General features: G+C 41.3%; 1 protein-coding gene across 2 annotated transcripts in view; it reads right to left on the bottom strand.

The window, feature by feature from the left end:
* The window catches only part of LOC127938403 (protein FAM184A-like), a 113,099-nt gene that overhangs the window by 55,024 nt on the left and 45,416 nt on the right, over nucleotides 1-12,659 (bottom strand). For both annotated transcript variants that reach the window (XM_052534989.1, XM_052534990.1), the window contains exons 4-6: nucleotides 11,509-11,644; nucleotides 8,792-8,973; nucleotides 4,979-5,164 (exon numbers count right to left, since the gene is read on the bottom strand). In XM_052534989.1, coding sequence (XP_052390949.1) covers nucleotides 4,979-5,164; nucleotides 8,792-8,973; nucleotides 11,509-11,644 — 504 coding nt within the window. The remainder of the gene's footprint in view (nucleotides 1-4,978; nucleotides 5,165-8,791; nucleotides 8,974-11,508; nucleotides 11,645-12,659) is intronic.

Genomic DNA, 12,659 nt, shown 5'->3' with positions numbered 1-12,659 from the left:
GTTTCATCCGGTTCCCTTTTTGTTTGGTTTGTCTCTCAAGACAGTTTTATTTTGTATTTAACCTGTTTGTGCAATAAACCTTACCTGCAATTGGATCTTACCCTCTCCTTGTGTTTTTCCCACAACCCTACCGTCACAGAAGGACTCCATCATGCCTAGATCCAGCGGTGTGAGATTTCGAATCGGTTCCCCAGCCACCATGGAGGAACGGAGGGGGAGATTCCGGAACTTAACCACCCTTCATCAAAAGGGAAGTGAGGTGGGTGGCCTGGCGCAATTGTTTTGGACTTTGGCAGTCGGGTTAGGTTACAATGATGCAGTACTAAAAGATTTGTTTAATAATTGCCTGGATGATCCTTTACCTCAATGGGAGATGAAGGGGTTAGAGATCCTGGACTTTTGGGGGTTTACCAATTACCTGCACCATCGTGCTCAGTGGGATGCAACAACCACACCAGAGTTTCCAGACAAGACTGCCACCTGCCCAGTGCCACAGCACAAGATGGCCGCCAGCCCAGCGCCACAGCACAAGATGGCCGCCAGCCCAGCGCCACAGCACAAGATGGCCGCCAGCCCAGCGCCACAGCACAAGATGGCCGCCAGCCCAGCGCCACAGCACAAGATGGCCGCCAGCCCAGCGCCACAGCACAAGATGGCCGCCAGCCCAGCGCCACAGCACAAGATGGCCGCCAGCCCAGCGCCACAGCACAAGATGGCCGCCAACCCAGCGCCACAGCACACGATGGCCACCAGCTTAGAGCCACAGCACAGGATGGTCGCCAGCCCAGAGCAACAGCTTAAGATGGACGACTCAACGCCTGAGTCTCCAGACAAGGTGCCGCCGACTCGCCATCGTGGAGGACGGAGGAGGAGGAGACAGGCGTCGACCGTCCCTCAAGGCCTGGAGAAAGTCCCAGAGGCCGAGGCTGTTCCCGAGGCTGTTCCCGAGGCTGTTCCCGAGGCTGTTCCCGAGGCGGTGCCCGAGGCGGTGCCCGAGGCGGTACCCGATGCTGTTCCAGAGGCCGATGCCGAGGCGGTGCCCGATGCTGTGCCCGATGCAGTTCCCGAGGCGGTGCCCGATGCCGAGGCGGTGCCCGAGGTGGTGCCCGATGCCGAGGCGGTGCCCGAGGTGGTGCCCGATGCCGAGGTGGTGCCCGATGCCGAGGCGGTGCCCGATGCTGTTCCAGAGGCCGATGCCGAGGCGGTGCCCGATGCTGTTCCAGAGGCCGATGCCGAGGCGGTGCCCGATGCTGTTCCAGAGGCCGATGCCGAGGCGGTGCCCGATGCTGTTCCCGAGGCGGTGCCCGACGCAGTTCCCGAGGCGGTGCCCGACGCAGTTCCCGAGGCGGTGCCCGACGCAGTTCCCGAGGCGGTGCCCGACGCAGTTCCCGAGGCGGAGCCCGACGCAGTTCCCGAGGCGGAGCCCGATCACGATGCAGTTCCCGAGGCCGAGGCGGTGCCGGCTGTTGTTCCCGAGGCGGTGCCCGACGCAGTTCCCGAGGCGGTGCCCGACGCAGTTCCCGAGGCGGTGCCCGACGCAGTTCCCGAGGCGGTGCCCGACGCAGTTCCCGAGGCGGAGCCCGATGCAGTTCCCGAGGCGGAGCCCGATCACGATGCAGTTCCCGAGGCCGAGGCGGTGCCGGCTGTTGTTCCCGAGGCCGAGCCCGATGCTGTTCCCGAGGCGGTGCCCGATGCTGTTCCCGAGGCGGTGCCCGATGCTGTTCCCGAGGCGGTGCCCGAAGCAGTTCCCGAGGCGGTGCCCGAAGCAGTTCCCGACGCGGTTCCCGAGGCGGTGCCCGACGCGGTTCCCGAGGCGGTGCCCGACGCAGTTCCCGAGGCGGTGCCCGACGCAGTTCCCGAGGCGGTGCCCGACGCAGTTCCCGAGGCGGAGCCCGATCACGATGCAGTTCCCGAGGCCGAGGCGGTGCCGGCTGTTGTTCCCGAGGCCGAGCTCGATGCAGTTCCCGAGGCGGTGCCCGACGCTGTTCCCGAGGCGGTGCCCGACGCTGTTCCCGAGGCGGTGCCCGACGCTGTTCCCGAGGCGGTGCCCGACGCTGTTCCCGAGGCGGTGCCCGACGCAGTTCCCGAGGCGGTGCCCGACGCAGTTCCCGAGGCGGAGCCCGACGCAGTTCCCGAGGCGGGGCCCGACGCTGTTCCCGAGGCGGGGCCCGATGCAGTTCCCGAGGCGGAGCCCGATCACGATGCAGTTCCCGAGGCCGAGGCGGTGCCGGCTGTTGTTCCCGAGGCGGTGCCCGACGCTGTTCCCGAGGCGGTGCCCGACGCTGTTCCCGAGGCGGTGCCCGACGCTGTTCCCGAGGCGGTGCCCGACGCTGTTCCCGAGGCGGTGCCCGACGCTGTTCCCGAGGCGGTGCCCGACGCTGTTCCCGAGGCGGGGCCCGACGCAGTTCCCGAGGCGGAGCCCGATCACGATGCAATTCCCGAGGCGGAGCCCGATGCAGTTCCCGAGGCCGAGGCGGTGCCCGATGCTGTTCCCGAGGCGGAGCCCGATGCAGTTCCCGATGACGAGGCGGTGCCCGATGCAGTTCCCGAGGCGGTGCCCGCTGTGGTTCCGGAGGCCGAGGCCGTTCCAGAGTCAGGGCTAGTCATAAATGGCCTTCCAGAGTCAGGGCTAGTCACAGATGACTCTCCAGAGACAAGGCTAGTCACCGGTGATCTTCGAGGACTGAGTCAAGTCACCGGTGATCTTCGTCCTCCCATGGGGTCGGCCACAAGAATGTGGTGGTCTTCCGCTCCGCCCTGGGGGACTACGGCCTTGACCACATGAATGTGATGGCCCTCTGTTCCGCCCAGGTGGGCATCACCTGATGTCCTCCATTTACCCATGTTTTTGTTTTCGTTTTGTTTTTCTACTTTCCTCCTTTGGACCTGACCCTCCGTCCCTCCCCTTTGTTTTTCCTCCGCCAGTCCACCACCCTCCTGGACTCCTTGTTTTGTGTTACACCTTCCTGTCTCTGCCTTTCCATCCCATCTGGTTGTTCAGTCTCTGTTTTTTCCATTTTTACCTGGTTGTCCTGTCTTTTGTCTCTCCATTCCACCTGGTTGTTTGTCTCTGTCCACTCTATCTGGTTCTCCTGTCCCTGTTTTCTGACCCTCCGTCCCTCCCCCTAGTCCGCCGCCGCTTCACCTCCCTCCTACCTCTTTTTCTGTTGGGTTTTCCGGGGTTTCAGGTGGAGCATCTGGGAGCTGCTCCGTAGGGGAGGGGGTAATGTCACGCTCTCAGTCTCTGTTTTCCTGGGTGTTCCCTAGTGAGCTCACTTCACCATAGGCACCTTAATTCCTCTAGTCTGGTTGTGTCTTCACAGTAATTGCACTCCAATTAGAATCGCACAGGTGCTGACAATCCTCTGTCATTAGTCTCCCTATGTATAGCTGTCTTTCTCTGTCATCTGTATGGAGTCCTACCCTATGTGTGAGTTGTGCTTGTCTCGCGAGTCTTCTCGTTACCTTCTTGTTCCTCCGCGTTCTTATCCGTTTCATCCGGTTCCCTTTTTGTTTGGTTTGTCTCTCAAGACAGTTTTATTTTGTATTTAACCTGTTTGTGCAATAAACCTTACCTGCAATTGGATCTTACCCTCTCCTTGTGTTTTTCCCACAACCCTACCGTCACAGATTGAGCTTTTATTGTTATGTTTTCATTTTTGTTTAAGTTTAAGTAATTTTGTTAACTTCAGCTTTAGGTGACGATTTTAATTGTCTAATTGTCTTATACGTTTTTCATCTAATATTTATGTATTATTTTATCTTTATTTAAATTACCAAAACAATTTTTTATGGTTTAATTAATAATGACATTAAATAAATTAAATGAATGAAAGAATGAATCTAAATGTTTAAAATACTCTAACCAGTGCTAGTTTAGTATTATAATATTATAGTGTTATAGTTTAGAATGAGCTTTTATTACTATATTTAAAATTTTCATATTCATTTTATAAGGGAAGTCGTGGCAATCGAAGAGTTGTAGGTTCTAGTCTCGGGCCGGACGGAATTGTAGGTGGGGGGAGTGCATGAACAGCTCTCTCTCCACCTTCAATACCACGACTTAGGTGCCCTTGAGCAAGGCATCGAACCCCCAAATGCTCCCCGGGCGCCGCAGCATAAATGGCTGCCCACTGCTCCGGGTGTGTGCTCACAGTGTGTGTGTTCACTGCTCTGTGTGTGTGCATTTCGGATGGGTTAAATGCAGAGCACAAATTCTGAGTATGGGTCACCATACTTGGCTGAATGTCACTTCACTTCACTTATGTCATTTGCTTTTGACATTTTCAATAAATATTTATATTAAGCTATAATTTATTATTATTATTACCATCATCTTTATTATTATTATTATTATTTTAGTACTACAACTTAAATGTATTTATTTACTTTACAGTTTGTTACCAAGTTTTTTTTTGTTTGTTTTTTTTAAGGTTAGTTTTCATCAAATATTTATATTTTATTTAATCTTTATTTCAATGTCCAAAAACTACTTTTAATAGTTCCAGTTAACAATTAACAACACTGGAAATAAATAAATAAACAAATAAATAGTGTTTAAGAAATACACCTTTGTATCACAACACCTAAAACACCTAAAACAACATTTTGGATCTAATTTCTTCTGTGTCAGTACCTAATTATTATCTCAACACATAAACTAGATACTTATGTGCTAGTAAATAAATACTAATAACTGTGTTTTTTCAAAACATTTTGAATCTGATTTTGAATGATGATGTTCTCCAATCCTGAACCTGTAACAATTGCTCTCTCTGATCTTCCACTTGCACTCAGAGGCACTTCTCGATGTGACACCTCCTGACCGATGCTAGACAGCGAGTTACTCTTGAGTCTGAACCTAACGACTAAAGCGCAGTCATGCTGATATCTCAACAGGACAGCTCTGGGAGTCTATAAGAAGTTGTATGTGGGCCCAGGCTGACAGCTAGTGGGTGTTGGGACAGAGTTCACTCACGGACAGGAGTCGGTTCTTCTCTTTCTCGGAGAAGCTCTGTGTGTTCTCCAGAGCTGCCCAGTGCTTCCTGGAGATCTCGTCCAGCGCCCGGCTGTGGGTATCCTTAAAGTGAGCAGTGTCCTCTTCATATTTGGCACGCAAGTTCATGAGCTCCTTCTCATAGATCTGCTTTTCTTCTCGAAGTGACTGTTGAGGGAAAAAAGACAAATGTATTTAAATGATGGTCTGATGTTTATATAAAAATGTATTTTATAATAAAAATATTTATTGTATATAAATGTAAAGTACTCTAAACACATACAATTCATTATTAGCCATCTGTTATATATGTATTAATTTATTAGCTCTTTATAAAATTATACACAGTTTATGAATATTTATTAATTCCATATTAAATATGCTATTTATTATATTGCATGACTATTTACACAATCGTTCAAAAACAGGGGTTGGTAAGATTCTGTAAAAACGTTTTTGAAAGAAGTCTCTTCTGTGCAAAAAATGCAATAAAAGCATGAACTATACAAGAAAATATTTGTTTTCAATTTAAATAGATTTTGAAATGTAATTTCTTCCTGTGATGCAAAACTGAATTTCCAGCATCATTACTCCAGTCCTCAGTGTCACATGATCCTTCAGAAATTTGTTGATTTGCTGCACAAGAAAACAGCTGTTCTGCTTATTTATCGTTGAAATTAGAATACTTTTTAAGTATTCTTTTATTATTTTATTTTTAAACAGAACGTTCAGAACGCCTCTACTGTCAATTTTGATCAATTGTTAAGTGAAAAATATTAATTTCTTCCAAAAATAAATAAATATGTTAAATTAAATTAATTAAATATTTGATGTTAGGTGAAATTTTTTTATCCTGAACTGTAAGTCGCTTAGGATAAAAGAGTCTGCTAAATGCATACATTTTATTTAATTAATTTAATTTTAAATGTAAATATAGAAATAAAAATACTGACCCCAAACCCTAGTGTTCTTATCATATTTCATTGGCTATTAGCATTTACACAAGGTAAAATAAGTCTAAAACAAAAATGCAAGCTGCTTAGTTATTCAACAAATCTTTATCAAGTGGTTTTTGAAGTTTGCTTTCAGTCTTTGAGTTCTACAAGTTTTCATGGGAAATTTTGACACATTAAATAAATTAATATAGTTTAGATAAACGCTTCATGAAATCAGTGCTCAACAGTATATGACAAATTTTTCACATTCACACAGATAAACATGACTCAAAACTACAAAAATAAGTTGGTTTGTATGAGAGTGTGGTTTGTGAAAAGAGCACAAACAGACGTCAATTAAGGACCCTGTCTCTTTTTCAGAAATGTTATGAATCCAATCTAAAAGTATAACAGTGAAAGCTGAGAGACACTTTCGAAGCCCACACTGACACTGTGAAGCAAATGGCCACAAGTAAATCAACTTCCCATTATAGGACCAGCAGAAGTGTTGCAGAGCCAATCACTCCGCAATGCTTTCCCGCTCTATTTGGTGAGTGTTGTCATAGTAACACCTAACTCAAGGCTGTGCTGCTAACAAACTGTGATGTGGGCGGCAGAAAGAAACAGAGAAAAAGCTCGATGAGACCTTTTCAAATGAAAATTATATTCAAGCATAGCAGCAGTCCTAAGAGAGCGCCAATAATACCATGCTATTTTGTATATTCTACACACTACGTTTTTGGTTGGCTTTACAGAAGCGCTAAATTTAGGTTTCAGCTGACCCCAATCTGAAGTGTTTATTAGGTTAACGTTCACAGAGGACGTGCGTTTCCAAAACAGATAAATGGAACGCAAGTGAAAGAGATGATAGGAGTCTTCTGGAAAATAAATAAATATTGAAATAAATACAGAATGAATAAAAAAATATATACGTATATTATCAAAAGTGTGTGTACATGTACTGTACTCCTTTGAGAGGCTATTCTCTTGTTTCATGGTTTCTTTCCTGAAACGTATTATTAAGCTTTATGCTTTAAAGCATAATTTCTTTGTTGAGCTTTTGCCTTCTTCATTCGTCAAAACAGTGGAGATTGACAGGAGGCTATTGGGAAGAGCAAATCTGAAAATCACCGCAATGTGTCGCATGATGACTGCACCACAGCTTTTTAAAAGTTTCCCAAAGTCTACTTCTCAAACTGCTGAGAGGGATATTTCTGGAGCAGAAACAAGCCCACAATCCCACAATCTGTTTATTTGGGGCTCTCAATGTATTAATAATAGAAGAAAACCTAAATGCGACAGGACAGCCAAAAAGCTAAACTGCTAGAACAGATTGTTGCGTGAAAACAGCATGAAATGCCATACTGTAGCAAGTCAAATAAATAGCCATGCTGTCTCCACACAAGAAAAATGATTGCCAGGCTGAGTGAAACCACTGAAAAATAAGAATTCCTTTTCAATCAAAGCAGCCGTCCACAGAAAGACATATTTTCTAAGGTCTTGAGTGCTCTGCAGTGAGGATGGGGCGTTTTGAATTAAACATAGAGGTCTGAATTTAGCTGTGATAAAGCAGCTAGTGTTTAACACAAGAAATGCGCTTGTATATGCTTAAAGCTTAAGCTAATGACGTCTCAGAGGAAATCATGTGAAATAAATGTTTCTGCAGAAGATTGATGTTTGAGCTACTTACAGACAGATTCTGCAAACTTGAGCTGTTTTTCCTCGTTCCATTTCTCTTAAACACACTAACTATGCATCAAGATCTTTCGGTGCAGTACAAATCGTGCCCCCAAAACATATTTGGGCACTTTAAAATGTCACCGAATTAGATAGAAAACATCAAACCAAGTGGCATCTTCAAAAACTGCTGCTAAAGCAACCAGAAAGTTCCCAAAGAATCCTTTAAAAAAAAGTAATACGGTTTCTACAAAAACTGACAATAAAAAATACAAAATTATTCTTGAGAACCAAATCCGTGTATTAAAAAGATTTCTGAAGGACCATGTGACACTGAAGACTGCAGTAATGATGCTGAAAATGCAGCTTTACCAACACAGGAATACAATTACATTTGATTTTAAAACATATTCAAATAGAAAACATTTTAATTTCTAAGTTCTTATTTAATATGGTGCAATAAAAACTTTGCCTCCAAAACATATCATTGCATTTGTATAAAATTAACCAAATGCTAAACAATTAGCATTTGCAAAATGAATTAATAAGATTAATAATAATAATAATAAATAGAGCATGTGCTTAGAACATCACTTTTCTGAATAATTTTTACAATATAAAACCAACTAGCAGCATAGACAACCACAATGCGTCCAAAGTATAAAAAAAAATAAAGAATAAAAAAAATAAAAGAGAAATGTATCACTTTTTCCACAAAAATAGATAATAATAATAAAAAAATATATATTGAGCAGCTAATCAGCATATTAGAATGATTTGTGAAGAATCATGTGTTACTGAAGCCTGGAGTAGTGATGTTGAAAATTCATTTTAAAATACACTGAAATAGAAAGCTTTTCTTTTAAATAGTTTTTTTTCTATTATTATTTATTGTTTTATGGTACAATACAAATCATGCCACTCAAAAATATTTGGACACTAAAATGGCACGAATATATAAAATATCAACCTAAATGGCATCTGCAAAAAATTTATAAATCAAACTTTACTTTACTTTTCTGAGTCATTTTTGCATTTTAGCATCATGCTTGTGATGTTTGACAACCAGAAAGTGTCCAAAGAATTCAAAAAATAAAAGTTGGTTGTGATTCAAAGTGTCCAAACACTCCCAGCAGGCCTAAACTGATCCATATTCAGTAAACTGGATGGGATTGATCTGTACCTTCTCCAGGGAGAGGATCTGCTGTCTCTGCCTCTCGTCCAGCGTCTGACATTTCTTCTGCAGCGCCCCTCTTTCCTCCTCCAGACGCAACACCTTGTCCTTCAGACGAGACTTTTCCGATTCCAGATCCCGAATGACCGCCTCGTGAGTCATCTGGGTGGCCTGCAGGCTTCCGATCTGACCTGGACGACAGAGAGAAAGCCAGAGACAGGACTGTAGCAGAGGGTCAATGCGTTGAATGTCATCTAATGCAGAGAGCAGACAGTGTCAAAGATCCCTTCGAACTGCCAATAGTGTGAACCTGAACAACTATCACCAGGACTGTTCAACAGATTGCACCAGATTTAATGTGTCTTGAAGGTCCATCAGTGGCTATGTTAATATTAGAATAATAGCAGACTTACTGTATACTGCACAGTACATGCTGTATACTGCATATTATTTATTAAAAATAGCATGTTGAATAGTATAGAAAATTGATTATGCTATGTAATTGTACTGCGTGTTTAATACAGCAATTTCAGTTGTCACCTCAGAAATAAAAATGGTTATTTAGCATTTAATTTCCAATAATTTTTTTTTTTTGCCAACAATAAATTAATCAAGAAGTGTTGTTATTGTCTAAAACCGTACAATTTTTCAATTTTTTTATGTTGAAGTACTAAAATAACTACAACTGAAATAAAAACTAATTAAAACTAAACAGTAAAATAGAAAAGCACATAAAATTACTAAACCATAAACTAAAAATATAAGTGAAAACTAAAATAAAAAATAAAAGATAATTCAAAATCTGAATGAATACTATAATAACACTACAATACAAGAGTTAAGGCAAATTTCAGATTTTGAAACACTGAAGTTGAAGTACTACTATTACAAAAACTGGAATAAAAATAAATTAAAGCTTAACAGAAAATGTAAAAAAAAAACTGACAAAAAGCATAAAATAAAATTACTAAGACTCAAAAACCTATACTTACTGAAAATGAAAACTAAAAAGAAAATCTAATTCAAAATATTAATAAATACTTTAGTAAATAATATTAAAATAACAGAAATAAATAAAGGTTGATTCTGATATTGGGTTTTGGTTTGATATTGCTTCCAGTTCATTTGTTACTCTGGAAATGGATAGTCAGACTGGGCACATTGCATTGTGGGAATTTGAGTAGCTTTTGAGTGTCCTTTAATTGTTCTGGTACTAGTAAAATGGTTCTGAAATTTCTTCTCTTTTGTATTAATTAAAAGCAGTGTCTGATAACTGCACTTTTTCTCACCACAAACGTTTAAAAAGAAAAGCACTTGTCAGTGATAGGGCCTGGTGCTCAATGCATGGGCAACCTAGAGCTCCAGACTTGATAAAAGTCTCTGATAACAGCTTCTACTTCACGTTAATTGTATTAATGCAGTGCAAAAAGCACATTCTCACTGTAATTACTCTAAACACAGAGTGTGAGCTGAGTGCTTCAATCCCTCTTGTTTCAGAAGTGTGTTTGGAATTTAGGTGTGACAGACCCAGCTGGGTCCTGCCTCCTTCAGGGAGCATTCCAGAATATGGGTGACGATCATGGCTAGGACACACATATGCTGTTGCCAGGATACCAGGAGCTGATCCGTCATCCCAGACTTTTGTATCAACAGCAATGGTGTCTTGCAACAGGTGCTGTGTCTTTATAGGAGGCACTGATGACTGAATCAAGTTAACTTTACCCAATGAATATGCCAATAATTAGGCTTGCTTATTGCTTTTCTTATTATTCTTCAGATATCACTACTTTTTAGTCAATCAAGTCTTTTTAGCTCATTCAGGTCTTAATCTGTTAATCTTAATACAAAAATTTTTTTTTTACAAAAAGCAAAAAAAAAAAAAGCAAATTTTCTCAACAAATGTTAATAAAAATATTAAATAAAATACAAAAACAGCATCAAAATCAATAATAATTATAAAATACACACTTCATTGAAGATGTATGCATCATCAAAAACTACAAGAACAGTAAGTTTTTTATGTATTTTTTTGTTCACCTTTAAATATCAATACTGTTTAGCCAATCAATCATTTATGTTTGACATATGACAGTATGAGTTTTTTTTTTTTTAAGAAAAATAAGTATCTAAAATTCTGAAATACAGTTGGATCAATAAAAACTGGATCAGGTTTTAACCCCATATGTCATGATGATGATTAGAAGAAGAACTTTTAACCCCCCAAAAAACCTTGTTTTAACCCACGCACTTCAAAAATATTGCAATATTGACAACAATAAATTTCAACATCAAATATTTCTATTTTAACCCATGCATTTCAAAAATTGATTTGTAATATAAATATGAATTACTGATATTAATATAAAAATATAACAACACTAATTATTATTATAGATTGCATAGGTAATCTATCTGTGTATTATAAAAAAATATATGCATAACAGTTAAACTATATTCATTTAATTCAATTTGACTTTGGATTAGTTTTATTTGTAAATTCGAATCTGAATTACTGAATTGTGTATCCTGCATGCTCAGTTCAAATGAAGGAGTTCAGTTCAGGTACCCAGCCTTTAGTTCTGAATCTCACACAAGCCAGCTGTGCATGCTGGTAATGGATTAGTAGCCTAAAGCAGTGTAGAAGGAAGAATGGATGAAACTGAGTGGAGTGGGACTGAACAGTGGACAGTGAACAGAGGTGATGGGAGAGCATGTGCATATCTCACTAGCTTTGAGCAGGATCTCTGTGGCCTGCTGTTGCACTCGGTCTCTGGATGCCTCCAGCTCACACTCAGACTCCCTCTGCCTGATTTCCACGATCTCCGTGTCCTTAGTCACCTCCTCCAACTGTTTATGCAACTCCTGCAGAAGCACATACAAGTCAATCAAAAAAATAAATAAATGACCAAAACACTTTCCATGAGAGCTGCCTCTCTATATTTAACCATCATGTGGTTTCTTACTTCGTCTCTCTCTCTTCCTCTCATCATGTCACGCTTTCCATTTTAGCTCCTCTCACACCGTCTCCTCTGTTCTCAAATTCATCCTCATTAATTGTGCATGTACACATTAGCTCTCGCCCTTTCATCTCTACTCTCTCTGTCAATTTCATCCGTCGCTTTCTAAAAGAACTTCTCTCGGCTTCCATCGCTCATTGTCTCTGGAACTTTTTCCTTTACTTCCACCGTTGTGGAGCTCATGTTCAAATCGTCAACTTTCTGACTGAAAAAATCCATACAATTTTGTACTTCTCATACCTCATTGAATTCTCATGGATTCAAATTTTCTATTGAAACATGAATTAGGTCTTTGCCCATTCAAGCACATAAGAAGCTTAAAATAAAATAAAAACCTAACAATAACTTTTTTTTAAACTCTTTTAGTCTTACTTGGATGGTTTTACTGGTGCAATGAGAGTGTTATATAAACTAAGATATTCAATATTCATTAAATAATCACATTTAGGTGCACAGTTCATAAGAAAATAGTATGCAATTTTAAGTAGGATTCAATACACTTCTCTGTCTGCCTGTATATCTTTATTATATGGACAGAAATGTTGGGACATAACTCCTAATTACTGACGTCAGGTTTATTACAACTGTAAACTTAAAATTCCACAAGTCCCTGTTGGTATAATGTCCAGTTTTCCTAATACTTTTATCTTACCATCCATCCATCCATCCATCCAGTATACTATTTAAAAGTTTGGGGTCAATAAGGTTTTTTTAAAAAGAAATTAATACTTTTTTTTACTATTCAGCATGTATGCATTAAATTGATCAAATCCATTAAATTAAATATTTAATAATTAAATCTAATTAAATTAATACAAATATAATTAAATTAATAAAACATTTATAATGTAGGGCTCTAT

This window comes from Carassius gibelio, chromosome A20 (genome assembly GCF_023724105.1).
Source record: "Carassius gibelio isolate Cgi1373 ecotype wild population from Czech Republic chromosome A20, carGib1.2-hapl.c, whole genome shotgun sequence".
NCBI classification, from domain to species: domain Eukaryota; kingdom Metazoa; phylum Chordata; class Actinopteri; order Cypriniformes; family Cyprinidae; genus Carassius; species Carassius gibelio.
This window is presented reverse-complemented; position numbering and strand designations above follow the sequence as displayed.